Consider the following 26591-nt stretch of genomic DNA (forward strand, 5'->3'; position numbering starts at 1 on the left):
GTGACATTTCGGGATGCAATATGCTTTAATGAGTCTTGCTGTGTGGGTGAATTTTGCTATAACATAGATGTGGTGCTGCATGCGTGTGTCATACCGAGTCAATAATTCCTCTGAGGGCTTGGAAGCCTCCCGTTACTGGAAACACATGTTCCATGGTATCTGCAATAGTTGCAAGCTGCAAAAATATAGAAACAGGAAGCAAAACTGAGTAGATGCTTTAACACATTTGCGACATTTTATTTCTATGTGCGTCTTACCTGGGTCTGGTTGAAGTCTTTGACTCCTACACAATAAACAATGGCTCCCAAAGACCTGGCTCTTTGTGCCTGCAAGGGTTGGTCGAACATTTGGTAAGATTTTAGTGTCTCTGCTTTTCTGCTCATCTAAAATGGCCTTAGAGATGTTAATATGTGAGCAAAATGAACTTTTAGGCTATTTGTCAAAGCTTTGTTCAAGTCTCTCATAATAAAGATGACTTACTGACACTTTGAGCTGTTTTTGTGTCATTTTGTTCTGATACAAAACAACAAATAATTAAATCCTAACCACTACATTTCCTTTTAATTTTGAACAGTCCATGATTTATTGTCATACAATTAAATGCTGAATATCCATTTTGTCATAATTCTTCAAGCGAAACAATTATTCTGCCAGTCTTTTCAAGAGTGACGTATAAACAAATTCACCCACTGTGGGAGCTGAGGGTTTTTCAGCATAAATCCAAGTCATCACAACCTTCACTGTTCTGTTCCTGAGGCTCAGGTCTCGTTTTCTGGATGCTCAACAGCTTTGTTCCTTGCTTTTTCCTTCCCCAAACTTCCCTTAAAAATTGATTTAGAGCCATAATATGGAATTTTAGTAATTTCTTTAGTTTGTCATTAGTGGTTAGTAGATGTTGATTTTATGTAATTTTCTCTAGCTGCCTCTGTCAGATCAGGTCATAAATGAAATACTTCATTTCAGCCACTTCCACTCCCAGCAAGTAAGGAAGCAACATTTAAATTGGAATTTCCTAAGTTTAAGCCACAAATTCAATCGATCAAAAGTTTTCTAGAGCAAAACTGATTTCAACTAGAGTGGTAATAATCCACAACAAGGCCGCATGCCATAGCGCATTTCTTCCCGCATTAAAACGCATTAACACACATTAACACACATTACCTCACGCTGTGCTGTGTCGTACTGCCTTTCCTTCAGTTCCCCATCTGTCAGAGCGATGATAACACTGGCAGTCCCTACAGAAAACATGGAGCATATATGTTTGTTTTTGCTATTATATTTAATTGTGGTTAAAAAAAAAACAAACAACAAAAAACATTTCAGATGGAGCTTACCTCGGTTCTCATGGTAAATCTGTGCATTAGCCTGTAATAGCAAAAAAACAGGTATCAGTCAATATTCCATTAAAATGGTTTCACACAGTAAAATGGTCACATATTAATATTTCTGCTAATCCCAGGAGATGCAAGTTAGATCATGACATTCAATTAGAGATTAATAGAAAAGAATTTAATGCGCACATAAATGTGTGCCAGTTTTTCTTGTGTAAAATTAACAATGAGTGACTGGAGGAAATATTATTATTTTAGCATAAAGGCGTTAAAAGTTTAACAGGAGAAAAAAACATATTGTGAGGAAAAAATCATGCTAGTCAAGGTAACTGTCTATATAATAATAATAACAATAATAATAATAAAAACTTTTAAAAAATGCATAGTTCCCAATTGTGAATTCTAGCATAATAATTATGACTGCAGACATAAACCTGCACACCTAAGTGTTCAAACCACAGGGAGTTAACCTCTGCCTGCAAACCGTCCAACTTGTTTTGTTTTGAGACTTTTCCAAACTTTGCTTTATGATGTCATCATTTAACATTTTCGCTTACATGCTCAACTGTCCTAAGTGAAAAAAAAGTAACTGTCACTACCAATTACTATAAAGTGAGCTGTAAAAGAAGGGGTTGTTAAAAAGTCAGGCGGTAAAATGAAGTGCTTTGGACACACATACACAGGCAAAACAGCAGTTTGCAATTTTTTTTTCAGATTCAGGCAATTCAGCTAAACCTTTGTTTAACTGAATAATATAAATCATTGCGCCACAGGGGAGGCATTTAGTACACAAAAACAGAATTAGTCATACCATCTCCAGGCCGAGGTTCATGCATGTGTCTCCTCCAGGAATAACATCGTTCAGAGCCCTCAAGCCTTCGGTTATGGCCTCCCTGAGGAGTAAAAAACAAACATCCAGATTAAAAACACCCTAAACAAACTGAGGGGGAGTTCTTATTAAAATAAATAGAACAGAGTAGGTAGAGTCAACAGAATGTTTTTCAGTCAGGTAGAACCTAGCGTTTGGATGGATGGATGGATGGATGGATGGATGGATGGATGGATGGATGGATGGATGGATGGATGGATGGATGGATGGATGGATGGATGGACGGGCAGACGGACGGACGGACGGACAGATGGATGGACAAAACACTGAGTGTGTTACCTGTTCTCGGTCAGCTCCATGATGATTTTTCCTTGTGTGGAAAAGACGATGAAGGACATCCTCAGCATGGGGCTGCAGGCACAAAGTTGTTCCACTTCAGCTTTCAGTAAAAACAATAACAAAACATCCAACAACTTATATGCGTCGTCGTCCATTTTACCTGATAAACTTCTCTGCTAGGTGCTTCACAAAGGAGTAAATCTCGTTCCAGTGATGCTTCACGCTGCCAGATCTGAAAATCAGCAATTTTCCCAGTTAAAAAAAAACAAACTCTGAATCCATGTATACATAGCAGTGTTAATATTGTCCTTAGAAAACACGCAGATGCATCCCACATGCTTCAGAAAAAAAGTCACCCCTCTCTCTGCCGAGGTCAACCCTCTGATGATTTAGTAACATTCCTTTAGTTTGGACTGCAACCCGTCATCTGTGAGCTGCTGGTTAGTCTGCTGCATGATGCCATAAACGGAACCGTCTCTTTTAAGCCCGTCTCACAGTGCTGCTAATGGGAGCTAATTGCTGCTGGGCCACAGGGTTGAGGTTAGACAGGGACAGATGCAGCAGTCTGCCTCTAAACAGGGACCGCGTAGCAAGCAGCTGGCCTCTGTTCGTGTTCGAGTGACAGTGTGTGTGCGTGTGTGTGTGACTGTGAGGGGGAACAGATGGTCCCACTATGCACGGCCAGCCCAACAACAGGTTGGGTGTCCGTCCGCTAGAGTAAAAAAGGCTTTGACATGAACAACAGAGGGAACCATAACTAACACTCAGCAGGGGGGAGATGTCTGAATGTGTGTTGCAGGAAGTAACATCAAAGCCCTTTAGCAGCAAATCTGCATGAGTTTTAGAGGGTCATAAGTAAAATGAAACACAGAGCCTGTTGGGTTCAAGTGGGACTGTTTGTATCCTCTATATAAATGTAGACTTCTCTCTCAGTTTACCATCTTCTGTGGAAGTATCTGATAAACAGAAAAGCAGCAGGAGGAGCTTCCTGCTTGATCCCTATCTTATTGAGAAACTTTGTGCACTAAAGCTCAACAGAAACTCTGCGTCATTTCACTGTGTTTGTGAAAAGGATCGCATAAAGTTAAAACGGTCTAGCTGATGTTCTTTTTATCAAAATAAGACCTAAGCACATTTTTCGACCTACGTGCGTGCAACAGTAACGTGCAGAAACGGCTAAAGCGAAAGAACTTCATATTATTAATGTTCTATAATTTGCAAAGTCAGAACATGGTAAATGAATATTGCTGCAGTTTATTGTTTGACTTTTAAGTCAATACAAGACAAAACATAAAGACAATATTTTGAGATGGGGGAAAAAAAACAACAACTTACAAACATGTTAGCCGCTGATTAACTCAAACACAAGTATGTAAAAATGCAGCTGAAACCAGAGTGTTATACACACTGTTTAAAAAGACTTTTTTTTTCCTCACTGTGAGACTAAACATTTCCTGTCAGCCTTGATTACCCAAATAATTTTGCAGCTCTTAAACAGCAGAACAGTGAGAGGGAGAAATCTTTTTAACTTATTGTTTTAATTCATGTCTTTTCTTGATATTTGGTTTCATTTCCATTAAATTACATGACTTGGGCCAAACATGTTGGGTATCCTTCCACAAGCTTCTCACAGCAATTTGCTGGACTTTTGGCCTCTTTCTCCAGACCGAGCTGGTGTAACTGAGCCAGGTTTGTTAAGCTGCCTCACTCGCTCACGCCTTTTCTGCTTTCTGTGGGAATGAGACCAGGGCTTTGCAATGGCCACTCCTAAATAATGACTCTGTTGTCCTTAATACACCTTCTAACTAACTTGGCTGTGTGCGAAGGGTTATTATCCCTTTGGAAGATCCATTGGTGGTTTAACTTCCTGGCTGATGTTATTTCTGAGATGTTGCTTCAATATTTCCACATAATGTTCTTCCCTCAAGCCATCTAATTTGTGAAGTAACCGTTCCTTCCTGAAGCAAAACATCCCCATGACAAGTAGAGGTGCACTGATTGCAGTTTTCTGGCCGATCGCCAATTACCAATCTTTAAAAAGCCAATACCTGTTTTTTTTTTGTTTGTTTTTTTGCCTGAAATGTTGTAAATATAGAAAGATAGTCACTGCGTTGGTAACGGTAGTGTGACTAACATGCAGATATGATCTGGTGGGTTTATCTACCAGTCAAACTTCTCTCATATTAGAGCAGAAGAGGACGGTGGTCGAGTTTTGGACCCTCGCAGAAGTAGATAAGATCAGAGGATATGATCAGTTTCACATGTAGGTATCGGTCGATCACCGATCTCCCATAATTAAGGAAATTTGCACCGATAAATCAGTGCACCCCCAATTCTGAGGCTTTCAAGCTCCACGTTTTTTCCTGTACCTAAACACTTAAACTTTAGTTTAATTACATCACAGGACATATTTTCCAAAAAATAAACGTATCTATCTCAAAGTATGTTTTCTAACTACAAAGTTGGCTTTTTAAGTTGCTGTTGAAGTAATGGCCTTCTTTTTGCTGGGTAGACTTTCTGCCCATATCCAAATGACACTCTCCTACCAGCTTCAACCAGCCTCCTTACAAGGTCTTTTACTTTGGCTTCGGGGTTGTTATGCATATTTCTCACCAAAACACGCTCATCCCGGGGACACAGAGTCGGTGTTCTTCCTGAACGGTATGCCGGCTGGACTTCCCTGCTATGTCTATACTCTTAATTATTTGAACAGATGAATGTGGTGCATTCAGCCATCTGGAAACTGTAAAGAATGAACCAGACTGGTGGAGATTCACAATTCCTCTTCTTGATATTTCATTGATTTCTATTTATTTTTCAATAATGTCAGAGGAGAAAGCCCTGTTGTCTTAAAATACATTCATAGGGTGGAATCCATTTAGCTCAAAGGTTGTGAATTACTCTATCCGTACTTCCTGAAGTCGTGACATTAATTAACCTAAAAAAAGGAACACTGTTTTTTTTTTTTTTTTATCTTGTTAAACATCAGATAGTTGGGAAAATCTGATTATTTGAGTTTTAAACAATGCATGTAAATATTTGGTTTCAAACTACATATGAAAATTTGATGTCACTTTTTTTCAATGTTGTTGAATTCAATGTAAAAATTTTTTTTAATAATAATAATAAAAGACTGGGTTACTTCTACAGCTAAAATCAAAACTTTAACAAAAACAAAGTTATCGTCATTTTATTTCGGTAGATTTATTTTTAGGTTCTGAAGACCAGACATGACAATGCTTCCCCCTTTAAAAAAAGAACATAAATCTGTTTGAGACCTCTACACAACAGTCATTATTACTGAATTTATGAAGACCCAGACTGGGAGGACAAAAAAAAAAAAACCCTGTAGCCTGGTTTGAAGTGAGGATCAGACATGGCTTTAAAAAGGTGGCGCTCATGGTAATTTAGTTTTTCTGTTGCTTGCAGTTATGAGCTCATAACCCTGTCACACAGCCAAAGTCAAACATGAGGGACAGACAAACACCAATGAGGTGATGTCTAAAACCTAGATGCACATTTGCTGTTTTCAGCTTTGCTCTGCACTCTGCCATGGAAATATTAGATTGGGTCACTGGGTGGCATTTAAGATCCGCAGAGCGCGGAAACGAGACAGTCCTATCTCGGAGGAAAGATCAGCGGCTTCCTGAAGGCCTGACGAAGCTTGCAGCTCCAGAGGCTTGGCCATGCATGATGTGCCGCACTCCTGAGGCTCCGACTAAACTTTTTGAAGCAAAGGGTAAAGACTGAACAGTGGCAGACAGATGGCGAGGTGGACATCTGAAAGATCGCCCAACGTGTCTAAACCCGACCTAAATGTCACTCAGTTTGTCAACTTCACAGCTCATGGGGCGGTTCCACTGAGGACACTGGAAGACGGGCATTCTTTCTCAAGCTTATGCTCGCAAGTCTTGGATTACGTGCAGCGTCGTCTCAAACTCAATCTTTACTCCATTAAAGACTTGTTGTAATTTTCATCTTCTAGTCAGATTGAGCAAACAATTCGATTGTGGTGTTGGGTGTCTGTTTTATTTATTTTTTTTTACCTCTGCTAAGACATCATGTTTTGAAAAGCCATAATTTCAGTACATTTGGCTCATGATGTGCATAAGCAGCAATTTTATTTTGGTGCACTCACCACCAAATTAAAAAAAAAATCAAACTAATTCAGGGCTACGAGATGAAACGTTTGATGTTCCTGTGTGAAAAATTTATCGTGGTCTCAGTAGAGATTGCAGCATTTTCTCGATGGCCTATTTGGCACCAAACTCTCAGTGCCTCAAGATGACCAAGATCCTTTTCTACAAGCCACATCACCACATTTCTGCCAACATCCACTTTGAGTTTTGATGATAAAACTGAGCTTGTTAGGATATTTAGCATGCCATCACATATGAGACAAAGACTTGGAAGAAATGTTGGAAACAATAACAACTGCAGGGTTGATTTTGCTGGGAATTTTTTCAGTGTGTGGCTTTGTCTTGACCTTGTTGCAAAAGCATTTTTGCTGCGCTACAGTAAGGTTACTCCTAATGGTGTGTGAGGTTAAAAAAAACAACAAGATAATATTGTTCTTGGAGAATCACTAGCCGTGCTCAGAATATATCTCCCTCCCCTTCCTTTATTTTTTTTATTTCTGGCAATATTATCACCAGTTATTAGCCTGGTCTGTTATTTCAACATTTCTTTTGTTTATGTTTTCTTTTAATGATAGAGAATCTTGAAAATGTGCATGTAAAAGTGAATTTAGTGTATTCAGTGTCTGCATTTCTTTTTAAGGAATGAAGTGTAATGCCGTATGCAATGTGTCTGAAGTAATAAAATTGGTCTTTTTTTTTTTTTTACTAATGAATATGTTCTGCTCTGGTCCTGATTTGCAGTGTTTATTAAATAAGATGACAAATGAAGTGAGGTAACTGAAAAAAAAAAAACAAGCTGCAACTAAATTTGAATGAAACTAAAACACTTATATTTAGAAATAAAAGATAAATAAGCAAATAGAGGGCCGACTTAGCTGGAAATCACAACACTACATACATTCACTCTAAGGTAAGGAGAAGCATTGCAGTGAAAAAGAATGACAACCAAACAGATCAATAAATACATAAATTGTTTGTACATCACTCCATGTTCTCTGCTGCTAACTGGTTTCACCTGATTTCAGCTGCTGTGCAGAAGTCTGGATGAGAAAGTGGATGGTAACTAGCACCGGCAATTTCTTCATCAAAAGAACATAAAACAAACATAAAATGTTTCAAACAAACCACTTTAAATCGATGTGCTCACTAAAAGAAAAGCAGCTGTTTGTGTGTGGAGTCGTGAACATAGGCATGTTGGCTAGACATAAATCAATGCTCAAGGCCTGAATTTAAATACGGTTCAGATAAAAATCTCAACATATGTATGAGGTTGAATACATATGCATGCCACACTTTAGAGTCCTCAGATTTTTAAGTCTTTTGCAGGTTTTTAGAATGTTTTCTTCCAGGATTTCCCCGTATTTAACTCATCTGCATCATCCCGTCAACTCCCATGTTAAAGAAAAGCTCACAGCACAATGCTGCCACCACTGTGTTTCATCATATCTACATCTGCATAGTCCAGACACAATATAAGCCACACCGCACTTGTAGATGGAAAAAAAAAAGAAAGATGAAACGGCCTTGCATTATAAAAAAAATATCTAATGTTGACTTAAAACCTGTTTTAATACAAGGTGATCTCTTGGCAATACCTCAATATTAGCTATCTTAGAACATCAATTAACATTTTTAAATATACTCTCTAACATTAGGCTAATGTGCATAAGTCTAAATATGCATTTTATTGATATTGTCCTGTCAAATAGTTGAACTTTCTTACAATTTTTCATAGTGAATCCTTAAGCACTTTATTGGTCAGTGGTTAACACTTCATTGTTGTCATTTCTCTGTCAAGTTTACTGGAAATGGAAAAAAGTACACACTCACCATTTATGAAAATAGTTCAGCTCTATGATGCTCTAAAAATACAAGGAAAATTAACTTTTTTTAAGATTCTCTAAGTGTTCCTGTTGCTTAGATTTATTATTTAAAAATTAAATTAAAATAATATTCTTCAATGAAAATAATGACCTATGATTTAGAAGGGGCTGGATTAAATAAGCAGAGCTACTCTTTACACTCTTTTGCTTGACTGTAAATCAATGAGATTTGAGTTACATTTATGCTGTTTTACTTTATCTGACTTTATTTTGGCAATATGTTTCCCTTATCCTTTAGTTAAAAACCCATGTCATGTCTACATGTTCCAAATAAAAGGTAATGAATTAATCAAAACTGAAACTGAATTGAAGGATGGGGGTGGGAATGATGCGGATGATTTTGCTGCAATCTGCAATTTTGCCTCTAGATGGCACTGTAATAAATACTGTTAACTTAAATTGTACCTTTAGGTATATTTTACATCTCCTTTGTTTTAAATTTTTACTATTTTACAATTAAAGATTTCAGCCAGAGTTTGCAAAAAAACATAAAAAATAAATAAATAATAATAAAAAAAATGCTGTTATCCAAAACACAATAACTTATATCTGCGAACTTGCAGGATTAAAGAAAGAGTGATCATTTAAGTCAGGGCACAAGTGAAAAGGACCCATTGAGGAGTTCACCGGGCCATGCAGCACCGCTGCGGGCAGCGTCTGCAGCTGTGTCCGCAGGCGTCATCAGCCTGAAACCCTATCCTGCTCGCCCTGCCCACATCCGTGGGTAACACAGCCTTTTTTTGACTCACCACTTTCAGCCAGACAAAAAGAAAAACACGCTCCGAAAGTCTCCGAAATCCAGAATATTCTCTCTACTTGAAAAATCACTACAGCCTGCATAGTTGAACATATCTAAAACAAAGAGAAGTGGTTTTAGGTGTGTTCCTAAGCAAATGGACATTCAGGAGGAAGGGGGGGGGGGGGGGGTAGTTTTGTGACACATAGGCACTTTTATCCCGACACTGACTTTGTAGAATAATAAACCCTACGATGCAGATGTTTAATGTATAAGTCACCCATGACGCCGCACTGAGTAGTTTTCTTCTCTAAAGCACCGTTAGGCCACAACAGGACGATTGATGCGCTCCACGTTTCTAAGCTCGGTTGCATGGCAATGCGCAGCGAGCAGAAAGTAACAATGCCATAAATAATATCAGGGGACTCACTTGTCCAGAACAAAGTAGAGGTCAAACGCGCCCTGACAGGACATGGTCTCCTCCTCCTCCTGTTGCTCTCCCGGCGGCTCCCCTTCCACCGGGACGCAGAGGAGGAAAAATCCAAGCGAAGCAAAGGCGAGGAGCAACAAGCGAGCCTGTGTCCACGCCATCTTTCCAGGTTAGCACTTTACTTCTCCAACACTGCAACCACTCAGGATCTTCACATTTCTCTTTACTCGTCTGTTTCCAAACAGACTGTTGGGATTATTATTATTATTATATGTGTGTGCCTTCAAGGAGGAGTCAGCCCAGGAGGAGTGTTGCTCTGCTCAAGCCGGGCTCTTCAAGGCTTCTCTTTCGGCTGACGGGGAAAAAAAAAAAAGCATGAAAGCGGGGCAGGATGAAGGAGATGCGAGAGGAGAACCGAGAAGAGGAGAGGAGCGACACCCGAGGAGAGATGCAAAACTTCACTTTTTCCATTTGTTTCCAAAGGAGAAGAAATCCTCTCTGTTCAAATTCGGGGGCAGATTGCCACAATTTGAAGCAACATAACACAAACGTAACAAAAAAACACATTTGCACGACATCTAAAGGTCTTAGCCTTGATTTTTTTATTTTCGTGTAATAATAATAAAAAATGTATACACATTAACAACTGACCGCAAGTAACATTGATTTTGTTATAGCTTTATAGATATTCATATATGACTTAATCACGTCATAGTTTGACATAAAGCAGCTGGGTGTATGAGGGTTTCCCCTGCCATGCTTATCCATTCATTGTCATGCGTTATAATATGCGCTTAATTTGTCTTCAACATTTCGCCCCAACATCAAAACCAGAAGAAGTGCGACTGATGTTTAAGGCAGAGACGGTCTAAGGCTGTCTGGGGCCCTAAAGCTTATTTCACTTGGGCTCCATTTCCACTTTATTTATTACATGAATACCATTAAATAAATTGTGAAGAGCCAATGTAATGCAGACTTGGATCAATCAGGAAAGTGTAACTGTAACTAATTTTATAATACTGTGATGTTCTCCATGAAGTGTGAGACACAGATTCAACTAGAAACTTACATCGTGACTGTTACCATATAAAACTGTTGACGTTTCAGTCAGCATGACTACTTATGTCCTAAATAAATGTAAAACTGGATCATTTTAAGCTCCTTTATTTTTTCTTTTGAAGATGTTTGAGGTCAATAAGTGTTGTCAGAGGTTTGTTTTTGCGTTTTGTTGGCTCAATTAGACCACACAAAGCTGAGCTGGAGAAAAAAATAATAATTTCAGTCATTCACATTTTGCAGTTCACCAGTAGATTTGGGACGCAACTTATTTTCATGGCCACTAGGGGACTCCATAGGAGACCGGTAAGTTTCCAAACATCTGTGATTGTCACAAAAATAAAGAAAATCACTTTAACATGACAAGCTATCGCAAGTCCACGGTGACACAAAGTTAAATATATATCACAATACAGAGAAAGGTTGTCACAGTAGTTCTCATGAGGTCGCCTCATGAGAACTACTGTGCTTTTACACTCAATTTTGTCAATTTTAGTCACAAACTATCTCAGATAACGGAAGTTTAATTGAAATTGGTTATATTAAACATTAATTGTAAGCTGTTCTTATTTCCAAATAATAAATATATAAGCCAACCAACAAAAATAAATAAATAAATGATTAATTCTTCCACCAAAGCCCCTTAAATTTATTAAGGTCATTTGATAGTTGGAGAACTTCCAAGGAATCCTTTCCTCGGGGTTTTTTACTTTCTCATTATAAAACAAAAAGTTGGCTCAGAAACCAGCAGGACATTTAGGCCACCCCAAAATTGAAAGCTCTGATGCAGAATAATCATTAAATGCTCATTAAACAAAAAACATTTAGTTATGAATAATGCATTGGCCCGTTGGCAAGCCCAGACCCTGAAAGGCTCACACTATGGCAGCCAACTTCATTGCATTTTCTTTGGCCACACTCTGCCAAAGTAACTGTTTTTATAGAAACGCGACCAAAAGGAGCGGTTCTGTTGTGCAATAGAGCATATGATCATTTTTCGAGCACAGTTAAAAAGTCATAATAACTGGACTGATTTATTTTACGCACTGTGAAATATCACAAAGTACAGACTGTAGTGCAGTCGCACGTATAAGCACAAGGCTAAAATGAACACGACGAAGTAGGAATTTGCGTTGATACACTGCATTCCAGATTAATGCCAAAATCCTGTTTTCATATGGGAAACACTGTGAATACCGTATTATCACTTTAGATGCTGCAGCTAAACGGGTGCATGAGCGCGTGCGACCGTGAGCGCGCACGTGTTATAATGAGTGCGCCGCGCTTCAGGCTTCAGTTTCCTCTGGGAGAGGAAGAGGAGAGAGGCAGCAAGTGAGGAAGAGCTCTCAGTCGGAGAAGGAACTTGTCCAAGGGAGCTTCGCTTCTGAGGTCCGCTTTGCACCTGCCGGAACCAACAGCATCCCTCCATGTTCGCCGGGTGAGTCCGTCAGCAGTATCCTTCATCCACGTCTCCTCTGCAGCAGGAACACCACGGACCAGTCACAGCCAAACATGCTCAAACGCTTTTTTTGTTTTTTTTTTAAAGAGCGGCACCAAATTCTTCCTATAGGTTACAATATCGTATGTTCATATGTTTGTGTAAACTAATAGATCGGCATTTTGCATTTATATGTTTCAATGATCGTATAAAATGTTTTTTTTTTTTTTTAAAGCCGCTGAACTTCTCTTGCGCGCAGAGGAGCCAGTTGGACTCCACGGCAGATGCGGAGACAAAAGGAGTAACCGAGTGAAAAACCGAAACAAAGAACGTTAGAAATTATTTCACTCCAACACCAGCTGTGTCTGCCTCCCTCTGGGATTTTATTTTTTCATCAATATTTCAAAAGGATTTTTTTTCCCCCGATCATTTGTTATCTGAAACCCAGTTCGCTTCACATGTTACAGATTTAAAAGATTTGTGTTCTATAGCAAATTACTTGATGCACAGCTTTTATCCATGCCATTTAGATATTATTTGATCGTAAAAATAAATAAATAAGTAAATAAATAAATAAATAAATAAATAAATCAGTATCTGATTTTGATGATTCTTCTCCAGCTTAGCGATGGATCACGCTCTCCAGACTCGGTCCATCTGGTCCACTGACACTAAATTCCTGCAGCATCCAACGGATCTGAACACCAGTGTGGTGGTGACGCGCTGCATCCCTGCAGGAACGTGCTTTGGTCCGTGCGTCCTTCAAAACACTTTCTACGAAACCATCGCCTTTATTGCCCAGAAATGCAGCGACAAGACGGCCAAGTCCTACATGTTCAGGGTGAGTCAAAGGTCAGGCAGCGTGTACATGTGGACTTCAAACGACTTATATGTGAACTTTAAAATAAAAATAATAATAAAAAGTGGCATTAAAAACAGCAGCCACAGCAAAACAAACAACAATAAACAAAGTCGCCCTTTTGGTGTGTCGTGCCAACAGGTCGACCCAGAGGCCATGCGCAATTCAGCTCTGGTGTTCTCCTGGCTGCGGCTGGTGCAGGCTGCGCGTAACGCAGAGGAGCAGAACGCGGAGGCGTTTCTGAAAGCGGGTCAGGTGTATGTGCGCACTACGCGGGACATTCAGTCTGAGGAGGAGCTGCTGGTGTGGTACGACCAGGAGCTGTCCGACTTGCTGGGGTTCACAGACATGATCAAAGGGCTGAACGGAGGTGAGATGCAGCTTTTAGTGAGTACCGATGTCTATAGGCTGCTTGGATGGATTGGATTAATTAAAGGGATTTAGACAGTGGTTCAGACTGATATTCAACAGCATTTTGAGAACTTCCTTTTATACATAACGGTGATGACAGTGGACAACTGTGTAAAGGCTATTTGCTGGTATGTGTGTAGATGTTGCAGCTGCACATTAGATCCAGAAAAAAACAAACAAACAAACAAACAAACAAACAAAAAAACAGATACAACTTACATTTTTAACAAAAGATGTCTTATGGACTTTATACACAAGATCAACGTGTTAAATGGAGGTGAGATGGATCTAGTTTATAAGCATAAGTTCAAGCTGCACCAAGGTTTTTTTCTCGGTTGCTTTGGGCATTTTATTAAATAGTGGGATTTCTTTATAAGGACTGCGCTGTCCAGCCAGACTGAAATTTAACATGTTTGTGAACTTCAGTCTCTTCACACACAGTGGACAGCGATTCAAAGGTCTTCGTCTTGCATGTGTTTAGGTGTTGCACATGCAAATAAGCCAAATATTAAATAATCATCTCTCCATTAAAGTGGATGTCATCCATCACTGGCATTTTAACCAGCATTTTTTTTTTTTTGCCAATGCTAGAAATACTATTCTTGTTAATACACCAAGAGTAGTAACTGTTTCTACAGATGCTTTTGCTGTTATGCTAAAATTTGCATTTTTTAATAAAAATATTTATTCTATACATAAAAATAGATGTACATACACACGCACATTTTAGTCTTTTTGTACTTTATTTTAGTTCCTCTAAAGTTAATGTCTTTGTGCTGGGAGTGAGCGAGACTGAAGTCAAATTCTTTGTTTCTGCGCACAATCATGGCAGCTGGCTACATGAGTTTATCGGTCACTATATTTGCTTTGTATCTTGAGCTACAAACAATATTTGTGTTACTTTTATAGAAATATTTTTGTTGGAACTCAAAGTTCACAAAGAGGGTTTGAAGAGCCTAATGGAAAGAGATGAAGGACTGAAGAATAAATAGGAACGCCCAAACCAAGAGGTTAGGGATGGGGATGCATTTATGACTCCACTAGTTTAACAGCAATATTTTAGCATATTTCAGCCAGTGCACGGTATGTTTTGTTTGTCATATTCGAAAGTCTAAACACACCAAGTGAAATAAATAAATAAATAAATAAATAAATAAATAAATAAATAAATAAATAAATAAATCCCAAGTGATGTTATACATGCATTTTTTTTCTCTTTTCTAGAATACAAATGCGGGAGATGCAACCAGATCTTCAAAAATCAGAATCCATTCGTGGCTCATTGCAGATTTCTGTGCACCCAATCGAAGAGCGACGCCTGGAACCGTGAGGTCTATGAGCTCAAGCACGTGGAAACCAAGAGGCATCACCGAGTGACCGACTTCCACAACATCGCCAGAGATCTAGAGCAAAAAATATCTGGAGGAAGCGACGAGGCGGAGACTCCCTCCAGAAAGAGAAAGGACGAAGATGCTCCGGTCCCCAAGTGGCGAAAAACGGTTCTGTTAGAGAAAACGAATATTTCAAACGATGAAAATGTCACCCAAATGGGTAAGAGCTGCGACCAGGCTGCGGATGATTCCTTCTCCTCCTCCTCTTCCTCTCCTGACAAACTCAAAGCTGACAGGGTCAAAGCAGTTCGTGCGCCACGAGGAAGCGCTGATTCAGCTGAAGTTGGAGAAGTCAGCGCAGCTTTTACGCACCATAAAGTGCCTGACACACGTTTGGGGACAGGGGAAGGATCTGGTGTGCTTTCGAGTGGCAACAGCGCGTTTTCTCTGGTTCTGTCGAGCAGCCAGGGCGAGCAGAAAAGCGCGTTTTGTAAACCTGGTAAAAGGACATCTGCTTTGAACCAGCAGATCCGACTAAGCAGCGCTCCAACAGCCCCCTCTAGCCGCGTGGATGAGATCACTGACGTGTTCACCAACAGGACTATTCTGGGATACAACAACCTGATGGCATCCAGCATCGTGGGCGGTGACATGCAGACTTTGGCCTCCCCGATTCCATTAGGCAACGCTTTCCATTACGCGCCGGAGCACTGGTCCAGAAACCTCCAGACCACATCCGCCCTCACGGTCCTCCCGCCGACTTTCACCTCCTCATTCGGCGTGTCGGTGCAGAACTGGTGCGCCAAATGTAACCTGTCCTTCCGCATGACCTCGGATCTGGTGTTTCACATGCGCTCTCACCACAAAAAGGAGTTCGCGGCGGAATCTCAGGTGAGACGTAGGAAGGAGGAGAAACTCACCTGCCCGATTTGCCACGAATACTTCAGAGAGAGACACCACCTGTCGAGACACATGACTTCTCATAACTAACATAAAAAAAAGAAAAGAAAAAGATTAATTTAAACTTGAAGACTTTGATGTGTATAATGAATGTATGTAATTAAAGACGTGTCCGTTACAGTTTGTCCACCAGATGGCAGCAGAGGGACGCGTCTGTCTGGTGGCCCTGTACGTTAAGCAGTTTAACAGATTATTTTGTGCCTTATGGGGCTCAGGAGGTTGAAAAGATCTCCGGGAAAGCTGACGATTGTTGAAAATGTTTCTGTGCAGTTTCTCCTTATATTTATCAGCTGTTCTTTTTTGGAGTCGCACACGAGGTGTGGCTTGAGTTTGCTTTTAGAAATCAAATGTTATCAAAAAGTTTTTATCTTGTCACTAAAGAGCATTAGTAATTCTATAGTTGAACAAGCAGCCAAATGAGTCAAACATTTATGCAATTATTTTTTTGTTTGCTGAAACCACTCAGTGAAGGTCTGTACATTATACAAATAAAGCTCAAAGTGGAAAGAACAAGAAGAAAGTTTCATCAGGAGGTTTCATACTTCATAAGAGCTCAGGTGCAGAACTTCCGAGAAGTCTTCTTAGCATACATCAGTAGTAACCATTTGCACTTCATTTGTCTGACCAGTCACACAATAGTTGTTAGAGAGGATGAAAAAAAAAAAAAAAAGGTTCTCAGAAAAATAGAACTAAATCCATTAGATGCTATATGGAGTATTGTTCAGTGGACCCAACAATGGAAGAAGGTGAAGGCCCTCTAGATCGACATGTTTTCTTAACAGTTTTTATCAGCTGTAGAGCATAATAATCAAAATCAAGTAAACATTTGAAATAAACCATTTTGCGTGGATATTAAATGTCAGCTTCACTTTCTGAATCGAGGTAACATTTAATACACCGTATTACTGAGATGTACCTGTAAAACAGGATTTGTAATACAAAATGATTTAATTATGTTTTTTTTTTTAAAGTTGAGGTTTCCACATTTTAATCTGGATCAAACAGAACAAACAGAATAGTTATTTCAAAGTCCAAATTATAACCAGAAAAATCCAACATTTTTTGTCTTTAATGAAAAGCCTAGCTGTGGTGAAAACAAAAAGATTTGTTCTCAACATATATTTATCTAATTAATAGGATTCTTAACAGGAAGAGGAGCCCAAATCAAATTCTATATAAGTGCATGAGGACTTAAGCAGAGTTAACAGGTAAATTATACATTTTATTATGCATTGATAGAAGCTCCACTGCTTTGAATTTGTGATTGAAATCCTGTCTACAAATCAGCTTGTTGCCTATTCAGACTTAACTCTAGAATAACCTCTCATGTGAATGTAAAACGTTTATGACAAAGACCCAAATATGGGGCTTAATGGGGGCCATAAAATTTGATCAAAAGAAAAAATACAATCAATCTGCAAAAAGATTTGAAACGAAAACAAAAACATCAAATGAAACTGAAAATAAAGATTAGAAATCAAAAGAAAATGTTTTGAAATGAAAAAAAGGGAAACTAAAAAAAAAAGTTCAAAAATACCTTTCAGATTCAAAGTTTTTACTTTCAGGTTTAATTAAAGTTGTGAATCAAAGCTTGCTTTATTTGAAAATTTGAGATGGATGAAAGTAATTATGGTCAATCTTTAAAAGTTAGAAACAATCATTTTAACCTTTTTGGGGCTGAATTATAGAACATGCAGTGAAAAGAAACTTTTGTTACTGTTGGTTTAATTTTGAAGCAGCTGAATTTCTCCTTGGATGAGGAAAATATTTCAAAGAAAAATTAACCAGTTCATATTTTCAACACATAGGATGAGATTTCTTAACATTGCAGCTACAGACTCACCCGATTAGACAGATTAAGCAAAAGAAACAGTAGCTTTTGTACTAATGAACAGAGGTATGGCTCTGAGCTCAATAACCAGACCATTTCATCCAGGTACAGAAAATTCTCTGTTGTCTAATAATTACTTTATTGCTCCCCTATAATTTATCCATAATGCTGTAGAAATGTACATATTATTCTTGGTTCCCCACTTGTTTTGTTTCACTTTGGTTTCTACACATATTGGCCCATTTGCACAAGTCTGCTGTGGTTTTCTGGGCTCTCCTGTGAGAGTGATTGTAGATGACATGCAGTTCACTTTCTGATGGCAGGATGGAGGCAGAGACTGTAAGGGGGTTCGTTCGGGAATTAGTTTAAAAAAAGGGGAAAAAAGTAGATATTTTATTATAGTGAGTGCTGACACACTGAAGCTTTGACATAAAGCAAACATGATTTATAATAGCTCTAATTGCAGCCATCATTGCAGTTATAATGGTGGTTGGACTATAGTTCATTCATAAAATGCTTAGTTTATTGCTAAAAACTTCCGGTTGTTAAAAAAGAAGCAGCATTTTCTCACCCTCGTCAAGTTTGATTTCATACTGCAACATATATTCACAGTGATGTCTTTATTTTACCGTTTCATCATTAGATGCAATGACACAAAGATGCCCTTTGCCATTAAGTCCTTTAATATGGTTTTCTATAATGTTTCCCTGGTAATCCGTAGAATGAAGTGACTAATAGACATTATTTCAAATTTGAAAACAACTAACACTTCACTCTTGTCCATGCATAAATAAATTATTTTAGGAAGAAGTAGAAAAAAGGAGAAGAGAAAAGCTAAATAAGTAAATAAATATAAAAATGGTAAAAAAAACAAACAACAAAAAACCTAAGAGACTGAAAAGATATATTTCCAAATTAAAGGCTAAACTAAGTAAATAGGCATTTTGATATTTACAGAAATTAGAAATTACAGTTACAAATTACAACTTTAGTATCAGTTTGTGCCACATTAGAGTAAATATATCAATCTGAATTGGTTAACATAATAATTTACCAAAAATAATATAATACGTTTTGACTTAAGATGGTACTAACTTATTTTTCATCAGCACTTCTCAGCAGACAAAGATATAATCAGAACAAGTATTGCAAATGTCTCTTCTATACATACCCATGATCCATGAACATGGCAAAAATACCACAAATTTAAATTTGGACAGCAATAATCAGTCACATTAGGGCATTTTATATTCTTCCTCTCTGAAACATGTAGCTATCTTTGGGACAGTTTTCTTTCCAGGTGTTTTACACATAAAACATTTCGTCATTATGAACAGACGTATCACACTGACGCTGTATTTCTGAGTAGTAATTGGACAGTTAATAAAAATTGGGCCTCTTTTCCTGTTACTTTTTTCTTCTGTGAGTAAAAGGGATAAGCAGATCATCTCGACACAAGATGATCTGTCTGCAAGCATCTGCAGGAAGAAAAGAAACACACTTGGAAATGCTCTTTGAATGAGCAGAAAAAGGAGGAAGTGCTCTATGTTTTGAAGTTCAAGTGGCTGACGTCCTGATGGCTGAAGGCTTGCTTCCTCCATCAACCATTTATCCGTAGCAGCCCACATCCGTCACATTATTCGCTGGACGGCTGACGCCTGAGTCTTTGGTGTGGGGCAAGAATGGGTTCAAAGGGCCCACTTCTGAGAGGAACCTTCCTGCTTTTGTACACCAGTGATGCTAAAACCATGATATCCTTTTTGTTTTGCTACAAAACGTCACACTCTGAAATTTCCAAGAACAAAACAATACTGTGTAAAATAATAATATTACTGCAAGGCCAATGGATTAAATTATTTTTATTCTAATTCTTATAAGGCAAAAATTTTTCATAATTTAAGCAATACACAAGTAAAAAAAAAACAGTATAATCTGAAAAGTAGCAGTACATAATCTAGTTATTGTTAGAGTCATATTAAATCAGATTTCACATCCAAAATACCAAACAAACAAAAAGAAAACAACTTACAAAACACATGTTTTTACTCTAAGATTCTTGAAGTGTTAGAGGGGAGTTGCTGGGTGTGAAGTGCTCTCTACAATTTATTTCTTTATACAACATAAACAACATATTGTCTGCAAACATATGAAGTATGCACAAAATTGGAAATTTTTAATAATCTTGTTTGCTGCCAAATAATAATGTGCTTTTGTAGTCAAAAATTTCACCTCCACCAGTATTCTTACTCCATTTTACATCTCATCATATTGGACACACAAACCTGGGTGTATTTTGATGAGATTTTAAGTGACAGACCAACATAAAGTAGAACAAAATGTGTGAGGATGTGTGTGGAAATGATTACATGGGTTTACTATTAGTTTTATTATTGCTTTTTAAAAATAAAAGTATGAAAAATGTGGTTTGGTCCATCAACTCAATATAAAAAGAGCATGGAACGACTGCCAACCCATTCAAAGATCTGACATCAACTGGAACAATATAAGTTTTGTGATCCACAACTCTGGCAATAATGGAAGAATGGGAAGAAAATATGCGAAACAAAAGTCTTGAAAAGTTCAATTTACAATTTACTGCAAGGCATTCAGGGATATGAAGAAACCCATTCTCGTCAGATGAGATTTAAAGAGAGTTGACTGTCCTATGGGGGTAAGGGGCTGACTTAAAATGGTGAAACATGTTTAAAATGGTGAAACATCATCCTATTGGAATGCTTTTATTCAGCAGGAAGAGGGAACTTGCCAAGAGTTGATGGGAAGATGATTGGATCTAAAGATGAGAGAGTTCTGTAAGAAAACCATTTGAGACTGCAACAAACCTGCAATTAGGGATGAGGATCACCTTCCAGGACACCGACGTTAGACATTCAACCACAACCAAAATTGGATGGCTTAGATCAAAGAACATAAATGTATTAGAATGACTTAGTCAAAGCCCAGAACTAAATGTTAAATTTGAAATTGCTTTTCAAAGATGCCATCCTTCCAGTCTGCTGTGTTTGATGGATTATTATGCAAACACAGATCTAGGTCTCTAGAAGTTGGAAGAAACCTAAAAGTGGTTATCTGACTCTGACTGAATACAAATGAACACCACACTTTACATAGTTTTATTTGTAAAAGAAAAAAAAATAAATCAATAGCACTCAATCTTGTATTTCCACTTTGCTAATGAGAGTTTTGTGTATTGTTCTGTCATATAAAATCCCAGGGAAATGCTTTGAAGCCTGTGGTTGTATTGGGAACAAATTTTAAAAGGTTCAACAGGTATGAATACTTTTGCAGTGCATTGTAAAACAAAACCACAAACTCAACATGAGCTGTGTTTAAAAACGTTCTGCTATTAAACAGGAAAAACATCTCTTAAATGCTCTACTGAACTGACTGCATTCAGCAACATATAACTTATGGGTCTTCTTGGAGATACAAAACACTGTCTGTGCTTCTCTTGTCAGTGCAGAGGTCAGTCAAATTCAATGGAAGCGATTCCTTTACATCTCCCTTATTCTTGAAGGAATATTTCAGAGTAGGGTGGCATTTTTTGTCCAGCATCAGGAAACCTGTTATCCGATGCACAGTTGCACAGTTCTGCCACCTTTACACCTGTTGTTTCTCCCTTTTTTGTGTTCTCCCCTCACCACTGTTCTATCGGCAGGAGCAGGATTGGACAGACATGTTGGGGTAAACCTTGAGTACCAGGTTTCTGGATTCTTCCTGGAAGAGCACAGCCAGGGGACTCATGTTTTCTGGGACACAGCAGGGCTCAGGAATCCCAGAGATGATCCCAACAGCTCGGACTATGCTCTGTATGGTGGCGTGGTTGGATGGCCTGGCAGCCTGATAAGGTTTAAGAAAAGAAGAAACATGCAATTGTGACCAGGATATAAGGCAATGTAGAAAGAGACAAGAGAAGATGTTGGATGTGTGTACTCCTACCTGAGGCATGGGAAAACCACATGCACCAGCACAGTAATAGGCATCGAATGACTCGGGGGCTATGACCCATTCATTCCAGCCAATATCAGCAAAATCCACTCTTAGGTTCCTCCTGGAACAGCGTCTGTTCTGGCCCCACTGCCGTCTCCTGGCTTTCCGCATTGTTTGTTCATCAAAACTCAGGACAGATGACTGAGTGTGAACCCGGCCCTTGTGTTTTCCCTGATTGTTCCGCTCATTCTTCTGTCTGTCACCAAGAGAAAGTGTTGGACTCTCTTTGAGGGTACCTGAATCGTCCGTTTTAATTTGTGCTATTCTTTCTCCTCCTTTGAGGGTCTGAGGTTCAGCTTTGTCTCTCTCTTCTCTGGCCCTGTCTTGACTCTTCCCCGTCTTTTCTTTCCTCTCTGCTTTAAACTTCGGTTTGAATGCGAGGTGCCAGTTGATCTCCCACAGGTCCTCTTTTCTGTATTCACTGGGTCTGAGGTTGACGTTGGGCAACTCGTTGTTCTGAATGGTGTCAGGGAGCGGATCCGTTTGCCTTCTTATGCGTCCCTTCAGTCTCGGTGAGGAGTTAGACCTGTGCAGGACTTCTGCTCCCTCACTTATTGGGTCATATCTCTGAAGGCTAGCAGCAACACTGTTTGGCTCTGCTAAAGCTAGGTCATTGGCATACAGTAACAGGTAGGGCATGCTGACAGCAGAGAAAACATCCCCTTGTTTTTTATGGGGCTGTTGTCCAAAGTCCAGTTCCAGCGACAGCAAAAACTGACCCCTAGCTTGAGCTTCCTTTATTACCTTGGTCACATCTTTCATCTGCCAAACCCCTTTCCTGTGGGGGTAAAAGGTCACGTTACCTAGAGATGACTCCACCGGCTCAGATCTAACCTCTGACCCAGAAGAGTGGGAGCGAAACATCAAGCTGATGGGCGGAGAAGGTTGTGTGAATGCGGAGTGACATGATGGACTCTTGAAGCGTTTGCAGAACCAGGGTCTTGTAAGTGTGTGCTTATCTAGCAGGAAGTGGAATGTTGCAGAGAGGATGGCCTCTGATTCCTGAAGGGTTGTTAGGTTAAGTCTGTACACAATCCTGTGGTCAGCAAAGTCTGTAGAAACATTAAATCATAGAGTCAGCACAAAGTCATTGGAGAATCAACTAAGATTTATGAATAAAATCACATTATTAAGTATATTTATGCAAATATGTTTATGTTCTATAAGTAACTAACTCATTTTTTAAAATGCACAATTTATTTTTAAGTTGATCAGAATTCCTTGGAACTTTTAATCAGTTCGTGCTGACTTGCTGCTTGCCAGGGCAAAAGGCTTTCTTTTGTTTTCATGGCAAACTTAAAGTAAACACAAGTCAGCTTGGCGTGTGTTTACTTTACTGGGGATCAGTAAGCTGCAAATTACACTATGCACAGTGCAGAACAGAGCCACAACATTTTACCTGAAGGTGAGAGCATAGTGACTGCTGTGTGTCTCTGTGAGTCTTTTCCTGGTTCAGCTGGTGTCCATGTAGAGGAAGTCTTAATGGGGACCAGCTATTGATAATGTTGACCCTTCCCTGGTTTTAAATAGTAAATGACCTGTACTTGTATAGCACTTCACGTTGCATTCATGCACACATTTACATGCTAATGATGGCAAACTACCCAGATAGTAGCCACAGCTGCTGTAGGTCACGTTTACAGAGACGATGCTGCAATGCACCGACGACACCAGGCCTCTGACCACCACCAGCAGGCAAGGCAGGTGAAGCATGTTTCCCAAGTGTCTTGCAGAACAAACTCCTACCACCGTCGCCACCATCATCCCAAACTTGATCGTTATGCCTTTAGCATCACTGGACCAAATGTGTCTTTATATATTTTTTGAAGTTTTGTTTCTGAAGCCCTAAAGTGGAACCCCTTTTGCATTAACAAATTAACCAGGATCAATTGAAAATGCTTTCGGTCTATGAAGAAAATATGACAGTCGTGACCAAACAGAAAAACAGAGCAGGTTAAGGCAACGAGAAGCTGAACCACGTTTGAACTCGGTTATTTGAGATTTTTTAGATTAAAGGCAATACATTTAGAAAAAGGAAAATCTCTGAGCCAAAGGCACTTATACGTGGTTAAGTTCCCCCCCCAAAATAGGACAAAGACGTTTCCTTACGTTGCTACATGACTGAACCCTGAAACTCTTGAGCAGCTCATTGGTAGGATGTGAGAAGGTGTGCCTTTAAGAGGAACCAGACTCTGGGTGAGCGGCAGGCTGCATATTCATGATCAACATTAACTTCAACAGCAGAGTTATTGTTCATTGTGTAAGAGTTCAGCGGAAGTGTGGACTGAGTGAAAAGATATATTTTACCCCGAATTCAACCTGCATATGGAAGTGCTTATCCTCAGTTTCAGTTGAAGCTTTCCTTTAAGCTTGCTACAGCCTGCTCAGTCACTGAGATACAATCAACTTTTTCAGCAGTCCTCAAACCGTTTTGAAAAGTCTCTTACATGTCTCCTTGGATTACATCGAGCCTCTGCAGTAAAAATACACACATGTTATGATATGCTATCTGAGAGCTCTGCAGTGTATAAATGAAGAGTCGCATTAATAAAAACAGCTTCAGACAGAGAGGAAAGAATGCGCATTAAGCCTCCTGTTTCCAGGACGTGGAGTCGCTCGTTCCCCTCAGGACCAACTAACTTAAACACAGAAGCCACGACAGTGACCCTGCTCTGCGCACATATCTGCCTGCCCCTGAGTTTTTTTTTTTTTTAAACTGTATTCTATTTTACTGCACGTGGCTCAAACGCATTCTTTCGAGTCTGTCTAGGGTAATTGATCGGACCCTGCATGCGAGTGGCGCCTTTGCTTCCAGAGCCCCAATGAACTCACAGCATCCTGAAACTATTTAAACGCATTCTCAGACTGATCCAAAACAATCCTAGATATTTAGAGTGCAGAACCGGCCTTAGATTGTTTGGGGCCCAACGCAAAAAAGTTTTATTTGGCCCCCTGAAACTATTTAGAACGATTTACTGAGTAAACACATATGTAAATAAACGTGGAGGCAAGTTTTTTTAATCTGAGTTATTCCGATGGTACGGGAGTCTTGTAGCAATTCTAATTTATTTACTCTAAAAATGTTTGTTATATTACATCACAAATGTAACTGAAATACCATTGAATGCAAACAATTAATCCCCTCCAAAAATGATTTAACTAGTGTCACGCTTTCTTATTCTGAATGCTTGTAATTTGTTTTGACCAACTAGACAGAACTTTACAGTTTATGTTGGCAACAGAAATGTGGAGGCACATTTTCATGATTTGCCTCCTCAAATCAAATTTTCAAATCAAATTTTCATGATTTGCACTTGATATAAGTGCTCTTGATATAAAGCACTTATATCAAGAGCTTTAGCATCTTGATATAAGGGATCAAGATGCTAAAGCTCACAAAAGGTGGTGGGGCCATAGTAGCAATAGAAAAAAAAATCGAGAGGAATGCAAACTTAGTTAAATAATTTCAATATCTGCAGGTTATAAGACAATTTCTTGTTTCACTAACAAAAAATTGCTAGAAATAATGCATTGACTATTACAATGTCAATAAAATAAGACTCCTTCACAGACACAATAAGCTGCTGAACTGATTTTCAACATTAATTTATAACTATTAATGCAGACTTTAATACAGTAATTTCTAAGAATTATTATAAAACAATCAAATAATTAAAAGCTTCTTTTTAGGTTACACCATTTCTGGTCCACCAGTCACACTGATGCAAACTCTCCGGGTGGCGGTAATCCCTCGAGAGTTCACTTTTGTTTTGAGTACTGCTGCACTTCAAGGCTACAGCATCATTTCAAAACATCTTGCTGTGAGCATGAGCTTTACAGCCACTACTTGCTACACAAGTCCTGGTGCAAGTTCAGAGACAAAATAAGTAGTTATATTTTTGATGCGTTTGCATGATATGTTTCGACTTATTTATTCAATAGTATTTGGAATGAAAAATAAATATAGCTACTGTGTTAAGTATTGCTACTTGATGCCTCTAATTCAAGACAGTTTTATTGCATCCCACCACTACTGTGAGCTTAACACTTTCCTCCACATGATCTCTTATTTAGTCTTTCAATTTTTCTTTTTTGCAAACATGATTTGGAGCTTTGTTCATGTATGACTTGGGCCGGCTGGGCGTCTGCATTTTGAGTAGCAGCTAATGGAAATAACTGGGGGAACTTCTTATCCTGCACATTTAGTTCTTTGCAATTCCCAATGCATTTTAAAACACGACTCGTATTTTTGCTGCACAGCGTCTTCTAAATTGCTTCATTTGAGCACCCATGCGTCATGCAGGTGAGCTTGTTTACACACCTTGGATGGCTCTGAAACTCCTGATAGTGTTTCCTTCTTTCAGGCGCTTTTCTCTGTTATATTTCTCGTACAACCTATGCATATGCCGGGAGAGCATGTCCTCATCAAAGTCACTTGAGAGCTGGAGGAAGCCGGTGTCTCCGGTAACCGATGCAGAGGCCAGGACGCAGATCAGCGTCAGTAGAGACAGGTGCGAGGAAGTCATAATAAGGACTGCCGTTTATGGGCCGAGAACGATCCAGCAAAAACTCCAAAAATATATAAAAAAGAGGAAACGTGCAGAGAAATGTCCAAAACGAATCATAAAAACAATCCACGTTGTATAAAAGCACGACTTTCCCCTATGCGCTCCGTGCGCACTCTCTCTGCTCTCTGTCGGACTGTGTGGGACCTGGATGCTGGATGGGTTGGTCCGGGCAACAGTTGGGGCTGGTACTTTAACACTTGTGTGATCGCCAGCGGCTTCCAGGGGGGTTATAGCACTGGAGCGGCAAGAGGCGATGACGCACAATCCCGTCAGCCAACGGGGTCCCTGCACAGTCAAGAGCCAGAAGTGAAGGTCATGAGGCTGACCCCTTTTTCTCCCTGCCCGAGATGTTAAAGAAGACGATGTTATATTTCCTTGCATGCGGTTTTGGATCTCTTTTTGAAAACAAAATTTGAACCCATTTGGTCAACTGAAATGCTTT

General features: G+C 39.2%; 3 protein-coding genes across 3 annotated transcripts; 1 reads left to right on the forward strand and 2 right to left on the reverse strand.

Annotated features, from left to right (window-relative positions):
* Positions 1-72: 72 nt before the first annotated feature.
* Positions 73-10039, reverse strand: LOC103134174 (anthrax toxin receptor 1-like). Its single transcript, XM_007546318.2, has 8 exons — positions 9688-10039; positions 2660-2731; positions 2500-2571; positions 2143-2224; positions 1335-1365; positions 1162-1235; positions 258-326; positions 73-175 (listed from the first exon to the last, which is right to left on the reverse strand). The coding sequence occupies exons 1-8, from the start codon at positions 9846-9848 to the stop codon at positions 89-91; spliced, it is 648 nt and encodes a 215-aa protein (XP_007546380.2). The 5' UTR covers positions 9849-10039; the 3' UTR covers positions 73-88.
* Positions 10040-12031: 1992 nt separating this feature from the next.
* znf488 (zinc finger protein 488) lies at positions 12032-16426 on the forward strand. Its single transcript, XM_007546053.2, has 4 exons — positions 12032-12181; positions 12803-13022; positions 13182-13410; positions 14676-16426. Exons 1-4 carry the CDS (start codon positions 12171-12173, stop codon positions 15770-15772), a joined length of 1557 nt encoding a protein of 518 aa, XP_007546115.1. The 5' UTR covers positions 12032-12170; the 3' UTR covers positions 15773-16426.
* A 3172-nt stretch (positions 16427-19598) lies between these two features.
* On the reverse strand, positions 19599-26354 carry gdf10a (growth differentiation factor 10a). The gene is made up of 3 exons (XM_007546054.2): positions 25903-26354; positions 21531-22633; positions 19599-21431 (listed from the first exon to the last, which is right to left on the reverse strand). The coding sequence occupies exons 1-3, from the start codon at positions 26105-26107 to the stop codon at positions 21240-21242; spliced, it is 1500 nt and encodes a 499-aa protein (XP_007546116.1). The 5' UTR covers positions 26108-26354; the 3' UTR covers positions 19599-21239.
* Between the last annotated feature and the right edge of the window lie 237 nt (positions 26355-26591).

Source organism: Poecilia formosa, unplaced genomic scaffold, assembly GCF_000485575.1.
Source record: "Poecilia formosa unplaced genomic scaffold, Poecilia_formosa-5.1.2 Scaffold15, whole genome shotgun sequence".
Lineage (NCBI taxonomy): Eukaryota > Metazoa > Chordata > Actinopteri > Cyprinodontiformes > Poeciliidae > Poecilia > Poecilia formosa.